The sequence below is a fragment of the Corythoichthys intestinalis genome, chromosome 20 (genome assembly GCF_030265065.1).
Source record: "Corythoichthys intestinalis isolate RoL2023-P3 chromosome 20, ASM3026506v1, whole genome shotgun sequence".
NCBI classification, from domain to species: domain Eukaryota; kingdom Metazoa; phylum Chordata; class Actinopteri; order Syngnathiformes; family Syngnathidae; genus Corythoichthys; species Corythoichthys intestinalis.
In genome coordinates this window covers 12748942-12767269 of record NC_080414.1, presented here as the reverse complement: position 1 = coordinate 12767269, position 18328 = coordinate 12748942, and the positions used below count along the sequence as shown (strand labels likewise).

At 41.1% G+C, this 18328-nt stretch overlaps 2 protein-coding genes across 4 annotated transcripts in view; one reads left to right on the top strand and one right to left on the bottom strand.

Moving 5' to 3' along the window:
- Positions 1 to 249: 249 nt before the first annotated feature.
- The window catches only part of LOC130908490 (cadherin-20-like), a 116040-nt gene continuing 97961 nt past the window's right edge, over positions 250 to 18328 (bottom strand). The window contains exons 3-12 of one of the 3 annotated variants that reach the window (XM_057823950.1): positions 13797 to 14091; positions 13608 to 13727; positions 13348 to 13515; positions 12895 to 13082; positions 9550 to 9782; positions 7400 to 7536; positions 6686 to 6807; positions 6503 to 6620; positions 3588 to 3839; positions 250 to 2062 (exon numbers count right to left, since the gene is read on the bottom strand). In XM_057823950.1, the coding sequence (XP_057679933.1) occupies positions 1557 to 2062; positions 3588 to 3839; positions 6503 to 6620; positions 6686 to 6807; positions 7400 to 7536; positions 9550 to 9782; positions 12895 to 13082; positions 13348 to 13515; positions 13608 to 13727; positions 13797 to 14091 (2139 nt within the window). In that variant the 3' untranslated portion in view covers positions 250 to 1556. Of the gene's footprint in view, positions 2063 to 3587; positions 3840 to 5604; positions 5848 to 6502; positions 6621 to 6685; positions 6808 to 7399; positions 7537 to 9549; positions 9783 to 9943; positions 10008 to 12894; positions 13083 to 13347; positions 13516 to 13607; positions 13728 to 13796; positions 14092 to 18328 lie in introns of those variants that run through there. The other 2 variants (XM_057823951.1, XM_057823952.1) reach the window with 2 other exon arrangements.
- Positions 9508 to 18328, top strand: part of drosha (drosha ribonuclease III) — a 502261-nt gene continuing 493440 nt past the window's right edge. Inside the window, exon 1 of the mRNA XM_057823946.1 lies at positions 9508 to 9638. The gene's annotated coding sequence lies outside the window, so the exon portion shown is untranslated. The remainder of the gene's footprint in view (positions 9639 to 18328) is intronic.

Sequence of the window (18328 nt, the reverse complement as noted above, 5' to 3'; positions counted from 1 at the left end):
GGTCTAAAATTCCAGCAGAGCATTGAAAGAATCTCATTGATGGATATCGGAAGCGGTTGTTCGCAGTTATTTTGTTGAAAGGTTGTGCTACCAAGTATTAGGCTGAGGGTGCCAGTACTTTTGTCCGGCCGATTTTTGGGGGTTTTCTTTTCATTATTTTTTCATTAGAAGCAAAATAAATGAAGATATTACTACCAAATCATTTGTAATTACAATCATTTTCTGGGAGAAATTGAGCATTATCTGACAGAAGTGCTGGGGTGCCGAAACTTTTGGCCAGGAGTGTATATGTTCATTGATGCGTTTTGTGTATCACCAACCTCCACCGTTTGACAAAGATAAACGTCCAGTCGTGTGGCATCCAATGAACCTTCTGCTGTGATAATAAATAATATTGCAACTTGTAGAAAACGAAAGAATTTTTAGTTTTCAATCGCCTCTTGAATGGACGTCTCTCATCAATGGACTACAATTCCAGAACATAATCAGGACACCAAACTAGCTTTCTAGTGTTTTATTAGCAAGAATACAAAAAAAGTACTGACATTCACACACTACGTTAGCGTAGCATGAGCGCCCACATATGTTCAAGTAAAAAGATCAAAAAGTACCATTTTGCTGCTTCCTCTTGGTGCTCTTTTGTTGGAAATCCTGTTTTTTTATACATATACATTTGGCACTTAATGCAGATTAAGGAGTCTTTCCGTCGAACTCTGCTGGCACGACGGTGTCCCGAATGAAAGGCTCGTCCGAACATCTCGTTTGAGCGAGCGCGAATAATTTAACTCTGACATAAATAGATGTAAAGTTGAGTTCCGGACACGACGCGACAGCGTTAGCGTCCTTTTTGGCGCTGTTTTGTTAACGTGTGCTTTCAAGTTAGCTTGATATGCGAATAGTGTTGCACCGAAAATGATGCTAGCATCGGTATCTGAACCGATATGGCACTAACATACGCCAACCTTCCCACTTCAGATGGATTGGACGTCTAGCGCCTGAGTGACTAGAAGATACTTTGTCGTTGATTAAAGGATTTTTTCAAAATTGGCTTAAAAATAAGCTAGTTAAGACTTTATTTTAAGGTCAGTGCATGCGCCATCAACGGTTGGAGTTATGAGTTGTCTGACCAGGCTATGATAGCAATTACTTACAGTAATTTAGCATTAAAAGAAATGTATCGGTATAGTAACTGCATCGGCCGATACCACACAGCTGGGTGTAGGAATCGCTATCAAAAGCCAACACATGGTATCGGTACAACACTACTTGCTTATCGTCCGTTTCTGTTCATTTCTATAATTCCTGAAATCTCCGTCAATGCACTGCTTTGACGTCTTGTCCGTCTCTGTTCTTTTGCGTTCATTCCAAACTGAAATCTCCGTCCACGCGCCAATTTGTGACGTCGTCAAATATGTTAGCGCTCCAGACCTGATGAGTTGGCACCTATTTTCTTCACGTGTGCTTTAGAATCCGATGTTTGTTGCCACAGTCCACCAAAAGGTTTCAGATTCAGTGCTTTCAGCGCTTTTGTGTTATTCTCGGGCTGTTTGCCGATGCTACCACACTGGAGGATTGTTAGCATCCAGCACTCCGTACATCTCGGCTAGCTTCTTGAAGCGCGGTCCCCACTCGTTGAGGTAGTCGTACTCGTGGTCCCCGCCCGACGCGCCCGACTGTAGCGAGCTCAGCGACTCGGCTATCGATCCCTCGCCCTCGTAGGCGTACGTCTGCAGGGAGTCGTAGGGCGGCGCGCAAGGGTCGGCGTCGGCCTCCAGTAGCTTAGACAGCACGTAGCCGTGAACGCCGCCCACGCTGGTGCTCGCCATCGGGACGTAGCGGGACAAACTCCTGATCTCCGGGAGCATGTCTTGTCGCGTCTCGCCCGGGTGGGGACGCACCACTTGCGGGTTCCACATGGCGGCGATGTCAAAGGCCTCCGTGTCCTCCTCGCCGCCGCCTTCGTCGTCGTAGCGGACGATGTTTTCGTGAACGTTCTCTTCCTGGTCGCCGAGGTACGGCTTCTTGCGGTGCGTGCGTAGGGATAGCATGAGCAGGATCATCACTGATGTAAAAAAAGAACTCGTTAGTAGACATTAACTGTGATAGATACAGTGGGGCAAATAAGTATTTAGTCAACCACTAATTGTGCAAGTTCTCCCGCTTAAAAATATTAGAGAGGCTTGTAATTGTCAACATGGGAAACCTCAACCACAGAGAGACAGAATGTGGAAAAAAAAACTGAAAATCACATTGTTTGATTTTTCAAGAATTTATTTGCAAATCATGGTGGAAAATAAGTATTTGGTCAATACTTAAATTTTATCTCAATACTTTGTTATGTACCCTTTGTTGGCAATAACGGAGGCCAAACGTTTTCTGTAACTCTTCACAAGCTTTTCACACACTGTTGCTGGTATTTTGGCCCATTCCTCCATGCAGATCTCCTCTAGAGCAGTGATGTTTTGGGCCTGTTGTTGGGCAACACGGACTTTTAACTCCCTCCACAGATTTTTTAAGGGGTTGAGATCTGGAGACTGGCTAGGCCACTCCAGGACCTTGAAATGCTTCTTACGAAGCCACTCCTTTGTTGCCCTAGCTGTGTGTTTGGGATCATTGTCACGCTGAAAGACCCAGCCACGTTTCATCTTCAATGCCCTTGCTGATGGACGGAGATTTTCACTCAAAATCTCTTGATACATGGCCCCATTCATTTTTTCCTTTACACAGATCAGTCTTTGTGGTCTGGTTACAGAAAAACAGCCCCAAAGCATGATGTTTTCACCCCCATGCTTCACAGTCGGTATGGTGTTCTTCGGATGCAATTCAGTATTCTTTCTCCTCTAAACACGAGAACCTGTGTTTCTACCAAAACGTTCTATTTTGGTTTCATCTGACCATAACACATTTCCCAGTCCTCTTCTGGATCATCCAAATGCTCTCTAGCGAACCGCAGACGGGCCTGGACGTGTACTGGCTTCAGCAGGGGGACACGTCTGGCAGTGCAGGATTTGAGTCCCTGGCGGCGCATTGTGTTACTGATAGTAGCCTTTGTTACTGTGGTCCCAGCTCTCTGTAGGTCATTCACTAGGGGTACAGCGTGTGGTTCTGGGATTTTTGCTCACCGTTCTTGTTATCATTTTGACGCCTTGCATGGAGCCCCAGATTGAGGGAGGTTATCAGTGTTCTTGTATGTCTTCCATTTTGTAATAATTGCTCCCACAGTTGATTTCCTTACACCAAGCGAAGAGTGAAGAGTTACAGAAAACGTTTGGCCTCTGTTATTGCCAACAAAGGGTACATAACAAAGTATTGAGATGAACTTTTGGTATTGACCAAATACTTATTTTCCACCATGATTTGCAAATAAATTCTTTAAAAATTAAACAATGTGATTTTCAGTTTTTTTTCCTCCACATTCTTTCTCTCATGGTTGAGGTTTACCCACGTTGACAATTACAGGCCTCTCTAATATTTTCAAGTGGGAGAACTTGCACAATTGGTGGTTGACTAAATACTTATTTGACCCACTGTAACTACTCGTGATTTACACATTAACAGTTACACTGAGAACTCTTTCGGCAACCCACCCAGGAGCACGAGGATGGCGCCCAAGATAGCGATGAGCGCCGCCCTTCCGAGGCCGGCGGGCAGGCTGTAAGCTTCGGCGTCGCAGGTCACCACGCTGCCGTCGCGGTCGCAAGCGCACACGCGAACGCTCAGCGTGGATGTGCTGGACTTTGCGGGGGCGTCACCGTCCGTCACTGTGATGGGAAGGTAGAAGACACTTTGCTGCCTCTGGGACCAGCCGCCGCGACGCGTTAGCACCCATGCAGTGTTATCTAACAAACAGAAGATTTTTGTAGGACATATTAAACATCTATTTTAAACATACAATATAATGTACTGTAATGTAATTTATTGTTTAGTATTTGTGCCCAATAGTTATTTTTTTTCATGATATCTATTGTTAATTCGTAATACTGTACTTTTTCTTAATGTTTTTTCCTTACATATTTTCATGGAATTTGTTTATGTATGACATTTTTAAAAAGTTTTTTTTCCTGATATTTTTTTCCCAATATACAGCCATATGAAAAAATTAGGACACCCTATGTAAGCCTGTTTGTGTTCTAACATATTTGGTCATATGGATACCTAATATCAATTTTAACAATCTTGAGAGATTCAAGTAATAGAACTAAACAATTAAAAGTGAAAAAAAAAAAAAAAGTTTTTTATAACTTTCAGTAAAATATAATTTTACTAGGGCTGTCAAACGATTGAAATTTTTAATCGAGTTAATCACAGCTTAAAAATTAATTAATCGTAATTAATCGCAATTCAAACCGTTTATAAAATATGCCATAATTTTCTGTAAATTATTGTTGGAATGGAAAGATAAGACAGACATATACATTCAACATACTGTACATAAGTACTGTATTTGTTTATCATAACAATAAATCAACAAAAGAGATCCATGGATAGAAAGACTTAAAAGATAAATGTTAGTACAAGTTATAGAAATTTTATATTAAAAGCCCTCTTAATGTTTTCGTTTTAATAAAATTTGTAAAATTTTCAATCAAAAAATAAACTAGTAGCTCGCCATTGCTGATGTCAATAATTACACAGTGCTCATGATGCTGAAACCCATAAAATCAGTCGCATCCAAGCGCCAGCAGAGGGTGACAAAACACCAAAAAACACAAGCAACAAGTGGACATGACACTGTGCTGTCATTTTAATATGTTTGAGCGGGGCATGTGCGTTAATTGCGTCAAATATTTTAACGCGATTGATTTAAAAAAATTAAATATCGCCCGTTAACACGATAATTTTGACAGCCCTAAATTTTACATAAATGCAATTTCTCTTCAGAAATAAATTATTAAACCCCCACATTCAATCCCACTTAAAATGGCTAAAATCACACACAGGGGTATCACATCAGGTGTACATGATCGAACATCATTACCCAGTGTTTTGAAGGAGGCTTGCCTTATTTATACCTCACATTTAGTTTGGTGTGCCCCTGACTGTTGAAGTGAGAGAAAACACCATGGTGAGATCAAAAAAGCTGTCTGAGGCATTCAGAAAGAAGATTGTAGACGCTTATGAGTCTGGTAAGGGATTTCAAAAGATCTCAAAAGGATATAAAATCAGCTATTCCACTGTCCGGAAAATTGTCTACAAGTGGAGGACATTCAAAACAACTGCCAGCATGCCCAGGTCTGGCCGCCCAAGCAAGTTCACCACGAGCAGACCGCAAGATGCTAAAAGAAGTCTCCAAAAACTCTAAAATGTCATCACGGGACCTACAGGCTCTTGCTACTGTTGATGTGAAAGTGCATCCTTCTACAATCAGAGAGAGACTTCACAAGTTTAACCTTCATGGGAGGTGTGCAAGGAGGAAACCTTTGTTTTCCAAGAAGAAGATGAAGGCCAGACTGAAGTTTGCCAGAGTAAATGTAGACAAAGTCCAGGACCTCTGGAATAATGTTCTTTGGACAGATGAATCTAAAATTGAATTATTTGGACACCAGAACCAAGGACATGTTTGGCATAAACCCAAAACAGCATTCCCGGAAAAGTACCTCTTACCAAACATGAAGCATGGAGATGGAAGTGTCATGGTTTGGGGATGCTTTGCTTCAGCAGGACCTGGCCAGCTTACCATCATAGAATCCACCATGAATTTTATTGTTTATCAGAGGGTGATTGAGGAACATGTGAGATCATCTGTGAAAAAAATCAAAGCTGAAGCAAAACTGGACCCTGCAACATGACAATGACCCAAAAACATACAGTAAATCCACCAAGGACTGGCTGAAAAGAAATGGAGAGTCCTGGAATGGCCGAATCAAACCCCAGATCTTAATCCCATTGAGAAGCTGTGGGGTGATTTGAAACGGGCTGTACATGCAAGAACTCCTCAAAAATCTGACAGCTGAAAGTATTCTGCGTTGAGGAGTGGGGCAAACTTTTTTCAGACCGATGTCAAAGACTGGTACATGGCTACAAAAAGTTATTTCAGCCAAAGGGGGTAACACTAGTTTTTAGATGGTAGGGCATCCTAACTTTTTCCTTAGTTAGAATATGCATTTTTGTGGATATATTTGGTTTAATGAGTAAAACAACGTTATTTTTTCTTGTTTACCTGCAATTAAATCACTTTCTTTTCCAGTGATGAATAAAAATATAATCAGACATTGACATGTAAACATTTCTTGATAAAAAACTGAATATTTAATGGGGTTTCCTATTTTTTTCACATTACTGTATATGTACACACACAGCAGTAGTATTTTGATAATTTTAAAATCAATTTTGTTTTTTTTTTCTTTATGTCAACAATTTTCTAATTTTACTGTCATAATTTCCCCCCAACATTTTCCCATATTTTTATCACAGTGCTTCATCTTTTTTTTCTATTTTTGTGCAAATTTGTGTGTTTAAGATTGAACATTTTTTGGATCTCCTCATATTTTCCCTTGCTCACCTTGGTTGTCTCGTAGGGTAAAATTGGGGTTGTTAGCGGCGTGTGGCGCCAAGGCGTAGGAAAAGCGATGTCCGCCGGCGGGTTGGTCCGGGTCCACGGCCGTCACCGCCTGGATCAACTGCAAAAAAAGTGAGCCGGGTCACGTGATGCCGGAACTTCCGGTCAGGTGAATGACCATTTTACCTGTCCGGCCTTGGCTCCGTCACATACATAAGCCTCTAGGAAGTCACCTAGCGTGGGCGCGTTGTCGTTGACGTCCTGCACGCGGATAGAAACGGCCACGCTGGATAGTTGAGATGGATTATCTGAACAAAGCAATAATCAAATTTGAAAGTGATTATTTTTGAATGACTTTTAAGTAAGATTTTAAAATTTTGGAATCAGTTTTCTGTACTTTTATATATTTTTTAAAGTATTTTTGTAATCATTTGCTATTTTATAATGTTCTATTTTTTAGCTGATTTTTTTCAATATTTTTTTTTATGTCTATCACTGTCAATGGCAGTAAATGAGTTCAAAATCCCAGCTAGCCCTCCCAGTTGAAATGGATTGGACCAGGAGTGAAACTTGGGGAGGGAGCTGGGGGTGCGACCGGCGTGGTTGGACGAAAGGGAGGGTCCAACAGAAACGTAAAATGATGCAAGGAGCTGTAATATAGTGTTTAAGTGTTAAAATATATCTGCCAGATGCTTGGCTGGTTGTCTGGAGGGGGGGCACAAAATAATTTCCACTTGCCCCCCTCATTGGACTGTCCACTCAGGGGGTCCCGTTGATGCTCATCGCATCTGACCCCCGATCACATTTGTTCCGCCACTTGATTGGACGGATATTTTGGTCAATGGTACCTAATGACTTCAAACCCTAAACCTCAGTCCTCCCCAGTTAGGCTGCACCTACTCATTTCCATGGCAAGCACGCTGATATTGTGCCAACCCAGCTGCTCGCGGTCCAGAAGTCGCAACGTCATTAAAGCCCCCGAAGTGATGTCAACATAGAAGAACTTGTCGGGATCACTTGTGCGGTCCAAAGAGTACCTGGAGAAAGAAACGAGGACTTAAAAGATGGAGAAGCAAGTCGAGCAAGATTTGTGAATGCAAGGCAAGGCAAATTTATTGATATAGAACAATTCAACACAAGGCAATTCAAAGTGTTTTACATCACATGAAGATCATAAAAATCACATCAAAATCAATAGAACGTAAAAAACAAAAACAATCGAAATAGGAAATAAAATTATACATAAAAATCGCATTTAATCACAAAGAGAATTAAAAAAAAAAAATAAATAAATAAAACAAATACTACTACTACTGCTAATAATTGAAATCAGCAATGGTGATAAGCACAAGAGGAATAGAAAGCAAAAAGATTGACATATATACATAGGCGGATCTATTATTCAGGCAAAGTAGGCGATCGCTCTAGGCCCCCAACCAGTAGGGGGCCCCCCAACCAGCTGCCCTTGCCCCAGCGAGCAAGTGCTTGGGCCACCGGAGCCAGCAGCACCCCCAACTACTCGTCAAGTATAATTATGTCAGCATACCAAACAAACAAATAACAAAACAAAAAAGAAAGCCATTTGAATGCTGCATTTTTATTATCTCCCCCCCCCACACACACGCACTACAATGGTCTGTTCCACAACGATGCACTGAGTATCAGTCGCTTGCTTCATTTAGCGTCGTTTAGCTTCGCTTGGCTTCGTTTAGCATCACTTAGCTTTTCGTTAGCTTCACTTAGCTCTCTCACATTTTTCACACCACTAAGCTCGCTATTTTTACAGCTCACTTGCTACTTTGCACGTCGGCTATCGTTTATTTCGAACACATGAGCGAACGTGCTCTCCACGAGAGCCAAAGTGCAGTGAGGGAGAAGTTGAGAACAGGCCGCTAATGCCTCTTTTAACTTTCTTCTTCTTCACACCGAACATAAAACACACAACAGCACACCGTGTGGCAAAACAATGCAGTACAATTCCAATCAGTCTTACAATAATGGTGTTATACTTGTATAGCGCTTTTCTACCTCTCAAGGTACTCAAAGCGCTTTACACTACGTTGCCATCTACCTACTGGTGGCACAGTAACACTCAACAGCCGGTTAGCAACATTTGCTAACAAAAAAAAAAATTTTTTTTAAATAAATCTATTTCTATTAGTGACACCACAAGCAATGACGAAGAATGTTTTTTTTTTTTAACGGAGTGTAAAGCTTTCGGTTAGCGGTTTAGCGAACGTACCTCCGGTGAACATTTCAAAATAAAAGCACGTCATGCTCGTCATATAAATAACGATTTCTGGAGTTATTCATACATACTTCAGAATTAATATTATAATATGTTGAGTAAATACTACAGAATACAGATTCCACACCAAGAATAGCTTTCAAATGACACTCTTTATGACAAATATGATTGGCAGTGAATAATTATTATAATTATTATACTACTATTATATATAGTAGTATACTATAATAATAATGCTAGAATTTTTTTTTAAAGAATTGTTTTGAATAATGTTGGAAAGGCAAAGTCAGTGTTCTGAATCTGTTTACATTCTTTTGCACTAGTAAATGCTATCAGCATTTAACCTCATTGTTTATTTGTATTGTTATTTACATGATTATTTGTACTTTATAAAAGAATTTAAGTATTTCAAAATGGTTTTGTGAATTATTAAGCGTCAACAAAAATTTCATTGCTAAATTAGTAAAAAAAGAAAATTATTAGATTAGTCGATTAATCGTAAAACTAGTCGGCTGACTAATCAGGAGAAATTTTGTCGTTTAGGACAGCCCTAGTGTACCGGTACATATTTCCTCCACACCCTTCTCACCTTTTTAACCCCTGACCCATGAAGAGGGCCCCTGGATATGTTCGCCTTGGGCCCCAAAATTGCCAAGTCCGCCACTGCATACATAGACAGTTATGGATGTGCAGTGTTTAAAGCGTTTTTAGCCCTGATTTAAAGGAGCTAACAGTTTGAGCATCCGTGAAGTAACGGCGACCTCTGCCGGTAAACGAGTAGTATTGCACTCGTGTCTCTCACCTGACGGTGTTGTTGTCGGCGTCCGGGTCCCTGGCGGCAACCGTCCCAACCAACGCGCCCACGTCGGCGTCCTCAGCCACGTCCAGCAGGTAAGCGGGCGCGTCGAAGGCGGGCGGCTCGTCCACGTCGTCCACGCTCACGTGCACGATGGTCACGTCGCGGAAGGTCGAAGCCCCCGTGTTGGCGCCCTCCACTTTCAGCGTGTAACTGCGCTTCGTCTCGAAGTCCAACGGCTGATGGCCACAACACAAAAGACACAAAAATAGGGTGTTTAAGCCAGGGTTTTAAAACTGGTGAAATAGGCGTGCCGTGGTTTAAAAAAAGGGGTCATAAACTACTGTCATGGTTAAAAAAAAGTTAAAAAATTGTGGAAACGCCATTTTGCGTTGCACACCTGTGTCACATTTTTCTTATTGCAACCCCGCTTGCGCTGTTGTGGTATGTTTTGGAACTATCTTCACAGAAAGTTGTATACTGTACGGACAAAAATGTTTTATTTTGAAGCTGACAATACAGAGCCAACATTGCTAAGTCCAAATCACTGTTGGTAACACAGTTGTTCAAAGAGGAAGTTTTTTTTTTTTTTTTTTTTAAATTCGTTGGCTGTTACCCCATCACCAATAAATCTTAGGTGATACATTTAAATATTTCGCATAGGATTCATGCAACTAATGTTTTTTTTTTGGAAAAAAACTATTTTGGTCTGGTCTTGAAGCCTATTTTTTTCATGGTTCTAATCGCCCCTATACAGTGCAAGTTCTCCTACTTGAAAAGATTAGAGAGGCCTGTAATTGTCACCATGGGTAAACCTCAACCATGAGAAACAGAATGTGAAAAAAAAAAACAGAAAATCACATTGTTTCATTATTAAAGAATTTGTTTCCAAATTAGAGTGGAAAATAAGTATTTGGTCACCTACAAACAAGCAAGATTTCTGGCTGTCAAAGAGGTCTAACTTCTAACGAGGCTCCTCTCGTTACATTTACATTTATTAATGGTACCTGTTTTAACTCATTATCGGTATAAAAGACACCTGTCCACAACTTCAACTGTCACACTCCAAACTCCACTATGGCCAAGACCAAAGAGCCGTCGAAGGACACCAGAGACAAAATTGTAGACCTGTACCAGAATGGGAAGACTGAATCTGCAATAGGTAAAACGCGTGGTGTAAAGAAATCAACTGTGGGAGCAATTATTAGAAAATGGAAGACATACAAGACCACTGATAATCTCCCTCGATCTGGTCTCACCCCGTGGAGTCAATGATAACAAGAACGGTTAGCAAAAATCCCACAACCACTCAGAGGACCTAGTGAATGACCTACAGAGAGCTGGGACCACAGTAACAAAGGCTACTATCAGTAACGCAATGCACCGCCAGGGACTCAAATACTGCACTGCCAGACGTGTCCCCCTGCTGAAGAAAGCACACATCCAGGCCCGACTGCGGTTCGCTAGAGAGCATTTGGATGATCCAGAAAAGGACTGAGAGATTGTGTTATGGTCAGATGAAACCAAAATAGAACTTTTTGGTAGAAACACAGGTTCTCGTGTTTGGAGGAGAAAGAATACTGAATTGCATCCGAAGAACACCATACCCACTGTGAAGCATGGGGGTGGAAACATCATGCTTTGGGGCTGTTTTTCTGCAAAGGGACCAGGACGACTGATCTGTGTAAAGGAAAGAATGAATGGGGCCGTGTATCGAGAGATTTTAAGTGAAAATCTCCTTCCATCAGCAAGGGCATTGAAGGTGAGACGTGGCTGGGTCTTTCAGCATGACACTGATCCCAAACACACAGCCAGAGCAACAAAGGAGTGACTTCGTAAGAAGCATTTCAAGGTCGTGGAGTGGCCTAGCCAGTCTCCAGATCTCAACCCCATAGAAAATCTGTGGAGGGAGTTGAAAGTCCATGTTGCCTGACGACAGCCCCAAAACATAACTGCTCTAGAGGAGATCTGCATGGAGGAATGGGCCAAAATACCAGCAACAGTGTATGAAAAGCTTGTGAAGAGTAACAGAAAATGTTCGGCCTCTGTTCTTGCCAACAAAGGGTACATAACAAAGTATTGAGATGAACTTTTGGTATTGACCAAATACTTATTTTCCACCATGATTTGCAAATAAATTCTTTAAAAATCAAACAATGTGATTTTGTTTTTTCTTCCACATTCTGTCTCTTATGGTGGAGGTTTACCCATGTTGACAATTACAAGCCTTTCTAATATTTGTGGGAGAACTTGCAAAATTAGTGGTTGACTTATTTGCCCCACTGTATATATGTGCTATCAGACTGTTTTGGCAGATGGATATAAGCAAACTATGGCCGACGAAACCTTGATGAATGCGCTTTTTTAAAGTTTCACGAGCTCTGGAACACTCGAAAAATGACTCATAACTCTCCTTGCTAAGCTAAATGGTACGTCCATATGCGTTTGTGTGGAAATGTAGTTTTTCAACAACAACAAAAAAACTATTCACCTTGTCACCGAAACTAGTAAAATTCTTTACATTGCTATTATAATGCTCCCTGCTCCTTGAAATAGGAAACCTTGTTTTCTTGTTCAACAATGAAGAATAAACACATTGGAATTTGGAGTGTGACTGACTGAGCTTGTGGACAGGTGTCTTTTATGCCGATGAGTTAAAACGGGTGCCATTAATACAGGTAATAAGTGGAGCCTCGTTAGACCTTGTTAGAAGACGTTAGACCTCTTTGACAGCTAGAAATCTTGCTTGTTTGTAGGTGACTAAATACTTATTTTCCACTCTAATTTGGAAATCTTTAAAAATCAAACAATGTGATTTTCTGTTTTTTTTCCACATTCTGTCTCTCATGGTTGAGGTTTACCCATGTTGACAATTACAGGCCTCTCTAATCTTTTTAAGTAGGAGAACTTGCACAATTGGTGGTTGACTAAATACTTATTGGCCCCACTGTAAGTACGCCTGCCCCTCTGCTATTAGATATGTCGTTGACGTCAGGGCGGCAGCGCTCTGAAAATAGAGCATGGCTCTATTCTAGGCCTCTTGGCGCAAATTCATTCGAATTAACCGTTCCACCCATAACGACCGCCCACCACTCACATTTGCCGAGAAGTCCCCTCCCACATACACAATGAATGGATTACCGATAAGCCCTTCACACTAGGCTGCCACCAGTTTGAAACGGCATTTAGGGTTCAGTAAGGGTTAAACTGGGGAGTCAAGACACTGTTGCAGTTTTCAATAGGGGTTTCGGTCATGCTTTGAAAGCATAAACCACATCGAATCACTAATCCACATTTCAAACCCTAACTTTTGGGTGACACCGTAAAATGCAAGCTTCGGCAAAGATTTACCTTCTTGATGGTGATGATGGCGTGTCTGTCGCTAGGGTCGGTGACAATCCCGAAGACATCTCTTCCGTCGCCGTCGATGACGCTGTACGTCATGTCGGCGTTGACTCCCACATCACGGTCATTTGCTCTGATTCGGCCCACCTCGGAATTGATTGAGGCTGACTCAGGGACGCTCATCTGATACAACCCTGTATAGGAGAACAAGCGTTAGGCTGCAGATGACCACCAGAGGGAGACAAACAACCAATAAATGCTGCAGGAGAAGCTCTTATAATAATGGGAATACCATAGAAAGGAAATCAAAGAGAGTAGAAAAAAATTGATGTCAATGATTGATTTTGTAAAAAAAATATTCATACTTAAATCCTTACACCTGCTTGAAACTATGTTTTAAAACCCTAACTTAAAACTCTTACATTAAATCAAATATATAGTGGCCTCATGTTGCCTTACTTTGATCAAAAACGGGCGGATTGTCATTCACGTCACTGAGCGAAATGTCGACGCGGGTGGTTCCTGCCAGGCCGCCCAACTGACCACCCATGTCTTTCGCCTGGATGACCACCGTGTAGTTCTCTCTGGTCTCTCGATCCATGTCGGCCAATGATACCCGCACAACACCTGGAGCGGCAATAGAAGATCATCTCCAAAAACAAGTCTCAAGTATCTATTGAACAACAATAGTCCGACATGTTTTTTGGAAACAGACCAACCTGTCTTGGCGTCCACCGAGAAGTAAGGCTGACCCTCCAGGATGCTGTAGACGACACGGGCGCTGTTGCCGTACGTTGGGTCGTCAGCATCAGTAGCGGTTAGCTGGATCACCGGTGTTCCTGATCATATAAACCAGTTGAACCAGGAACCCTACATGTAGTTCATCATCCTCTTAAAACATTCCGTACCTATTTTGGACATCTCCGGCACTGAAGCCCGGTAGGGTCCGTCCAGGAACTTGGGCTCGTTGTCGTTAATGTCTTGAATTTTGACGATGAACTCGGATTCAGGTTCGAGCGGTCGATCGGTGAGGCGGTTTCGGGCTTGCGCTCGCAGCACATACTGGGCCTTGACCTCGCGGTCTAACCTCTGAATGGCGTGGATGTCGCCGGTGCTGTCGTCAATGGTGAAGGTGGACCCGGCACCTTCGCCTGTTAGGATGTACTTGATGGAACCGTCGCCTTTGTCCATGTCTGAGTGGAGCTGCGTCAGAACATATGTATTTCAGCACTTATTCATAAATAAAAGTGAAAAATCTCAAATCTTTTAAATAATTGTTTAGGGTACCTTTATAAAAACCATATGCAACTCTTAACCCAAATCTTCCAACCACTAATATCCTCAGACTTACTGAACTAACTCCAACCACTAACCCACATCAAAATGACAGCTGTTAAATCAACAGGAAACAATCATGATTGTCATAGCTTTACCATAGACTTCACTATCATGATTGTCATAACTTTACCATAGACTTCACTATCAGTTGACAGGACACTGGGCAAATTTTCAAAAACAAAACTGATAGCGACCTAAAACCAAAACGGCACCTCCCTTAGGCAAATATAAGTCTCCATCAGCAGCGACATAAAAAAATTCAAATTCGTTCCCTAATGAAATCCAGATTACCGATTATTTTTTTAAATACAAATATAACTTAAAATGGCCATAAAATTCTAAAATTTTACACTAGATGCACTAAAATCACCAAATGCAGAGATAATCACCTATATTTTAACGATCAATCGCAATATTTAATATATAGTCTAAGATTTTGCCCCAAATAGCAACTTATTACTTTTTCAATTTCATGCAAGTTTCCAACAACTAATAAATCAATCAGTTTTCGCATTAGAAACGTAATACTTGAGGAAAGCCTGCAGAATCATCTTAATTTTACTCAACAAAACCAAAATGTGCAATTTTCTATATACAATCACAACTTATTCAGGTTGAATTCCGCTATTGTGTATCGATACAAAATCCAACATGGCGGCCGTCACAAAACAAAGAGCATTTTAAGTTGCAAATTCTTGTAAATACATGCTTAAATCGCGGAATTTTTATAGATGTGAACGTAAAACAGTCAAGATTCTTGGTTAAAAGCAAAAAACGGGCAGTTATCGTTCATTTTACGTAAATATTTTAGGCCAAAGTTACGGTATTGTTAAATCCCACATGGCGGCCATCGCGAAACAAAGAGCTTTTTAAGTCATTTGCTGTTGTTGTTGTTTTTTTTTTTTTACAAGAGACATCTCTGGGTTCTTATTCAATTTAGCTCCAAAGCACAAAGCTGAAAATCCATTTTAAAGCAATAAAACTGGCCACTGGATGGCAGTAGCGCATTTGGTAAGACCCGATTCAAGACGACCGAATGGAGAACAACATTGGAGAACATTTCAAACATAACTTTGACTTTAACACAGCTATTTTTTGCTTTAGTTACATCCCAAACATCTGAATAATGTCTTACTTTTACAAAATATCATAAAGAACAAGACAAATACTGCTTTTGATAGCAAAGCAACAATTTATTTACACATAACTGAGAGATGACGCTGTTGTTGCCGTGACAGCCGGGTAAACTTTTCCCTCATTGCTGCCTGTCTCATAAAGATGGATTTTTTTTGAGTCTCTGCGGGGTCTGCTCGGCGAGCCCGCTGTACTGGTGGTCCCGGTCGTTCTGCTCGGTCGTCCAGCGCCTGGCATCCCGGTCGTCCTCTCGGTTGTTCTGCTCGGTCTGTTGAACCGGGTTGCAGGTCTTACCAAATGCGCTACTGCCCTCCAGTGGCCAGTTTTATTGCTTTAAAATGGATTTTCAGCTTTGTGCTTTGGAGCTCAGTTGAATCAGGACCCAGAGATGTCTTTTATTTAAAAAAAAACATAAAAGACGTATAAATACGTCTTCGGGACACTGAAACAATTAAAAATAGAACGTATTTATACGTCTTTGGCAGCAAATGAGTTAACTGAGACATTTTTAAGACCATGATAGAATCCGTTGTATAAATCTTACCTAAAGCCCAAATGTAACCTCTAACCCTTAGAAAATTCCAGTTCCCAAGTCCTAACCCCAACCAGAATCCCTACCTTTGACCAAAATGCTTCCATTTCTTATCATATCCATGACTGGCCAGTCATCGGAAGAACCGTAATATCTTTCTGCCTATCTGGCTAACGCTACATGTTTTCCCCTGGAACTGATATACACGGATTACAAATTGACCATCAGGTTATGCGGTTCTGTTCTTATAATGAGCTAATCAGAATATGTCACCAACCTTGCTCAATGGATAATTGCATCTAAAATGAGATAATCTTTTATTGATCCCCGGCGGGGCAATTCCAAATTCCATTAATTAAAAACAATGCCAGTGAGAATACGCGCTGCAATCAATGCTAATTTCGCCTTTTGAAAGCAAAAAACTCAAACACCAAAGCACATGTTGACCTCTCGAAGATCAGACTGGCGTGGCCGCCTCCTGATCACCAAATCCCGCAATCACTGCCCTTTTGTTGCCAGGGACAACGGAGCGCCGCAATCAGAAACCTTTTGTGGCCTGCAAGTGCAATTGATGGGAAATCACACGGCGCTTTGTCGAGGGCTTTGACGTCAACAAACAACGCTGTTAAATGGAACCCTTGACGGCCATTTTGTGTATTAATCAACAGGAGCAACAGCGAGAAATGATTTTTCTTTAAGAGAGTCTATTATTGTGTGTAGCTCTTGTAGTCAGCTCTTGGATTCTGGTTGACAAGTTTTCTTGTCCGTAGCGCTTAAAGAGTCTAGGCCACTCCAGGTCATACCAGGTTGCATGTTTTCTTCAGTCCAGATCTGAAACTGAAGAAAACATGCAGCCTGGTACAATACCAGCACATGACCAGTTGAAACTCCTAAACAAATACTAATGTAGCACTTTTTAATCTCTTGGATTTCCAAGAAAATGTCCCCACAGGACTCATTAGTCCTCTGACTTATTGTGGCGAATGACTTCTCTGGATAAATTTTCCTCCGGAATCCCCACTACTCTCATTAAGGGTGGGTTTGCATCAGTTTTAAAAGAATATCTTTTTGTAACAGCGCTGTAGTCCAATAAGTCGACACTAACTCTTAGTGAGGGGTTTACCTTTTCAAGAATACTTTGGAACTTGTTGGGGTCTACAGTGTTCTATCAAGGGCGTATTGTTTACATAGGGACGGTAGGGACATAACACTACCAACTTTTTAGGATGCTCAAATTGTCACCACCTACTTTGAAGCAACCTTATATGCATGATGTAATAAGTTCAGTTATATACGTAGGTCATTTAGATTGTTTTCCCATATGTTGTAAGGATAGAATTGACCCTACCATGATTAAGTGCATTATTTTCATTATGTTCAAACTTACATTTACCCCTTTTCTCTGTCTGAATGTGCCGGTCCAATCCACCCCCCCACCCCCGCCCAAACGCATGTTTGATTTGCTGATGACTTGAGCCACCCCTGACAGAAATACAGTACATGTCGACAACATGCCACCTCCTCCGCCCCCTTTGAAGAGGAGGGATATTAGAGTTTTTTTGGCCAGCAGCAGCCACTGTAATTTAAAAAGACGCCAATGTTGTGGAGGTGTGAAACACACCACTAATTTTTTGCTACTCAAAGTCTGATCTGCATCAGAGATAGCGTAACATTAAACTGTGTGAACTTGCTAACCTGCAAAACTCGAGTAGGAAGCTGCTTAGAAGTGTCCTTCTGTTTGTGTTTTCTACTGTTAACGTTAATTAAATTGTGAGAAATGTAGTGAAGTCTGCTGGAAACTATATAACTAGAACAATGCTAGCAAGAAGCTACTTAAAGAGAGAGGGGTGCTGCATAACCTCATATGTTGCTCACACAACACATCATACAACATAATCATAATTAACTATGTACATAAAAAAAATCATATATATATTGTTGGATCAGTCTAGCGTTGCTAGTGTGGGTGATCGACTGGTCGATCGTGATCGATGTAACGAGCCCCCCTGATTTAGCATATCAATTAATTAGGTTAATATTAGGGCTGTCAAAAGTATCGCGTTAACTGGCGGTAATAAATTTTATTAATTAATAACGTTAAAATATTTGACGCAATTAAAGCACATGCCCCGCTCAAACAGATTAAAATGACAGAACAGTGCAAAGTCCACTTGTTACTTGTGTTTTTATTGTTGTGTTTTGAGTTTTATCGCCCTCTGCTGGCGCTTGGGTGCGACTGATTATATGGGCTGCAGCGCCCATGAGCATTGTGTAATTATTGACATCAACAATGGCGGGCTACTAGTTTATATTTTTTGATTGAAAATGTTACAAATTTTATTAAAACGAAAACATTAAGAGGGGTTTTAATTAGGGGTGTCAAACGATTAAAATTTTTAATCGAGTTAATCACAGCTTAAAAATTAATTAATTGTA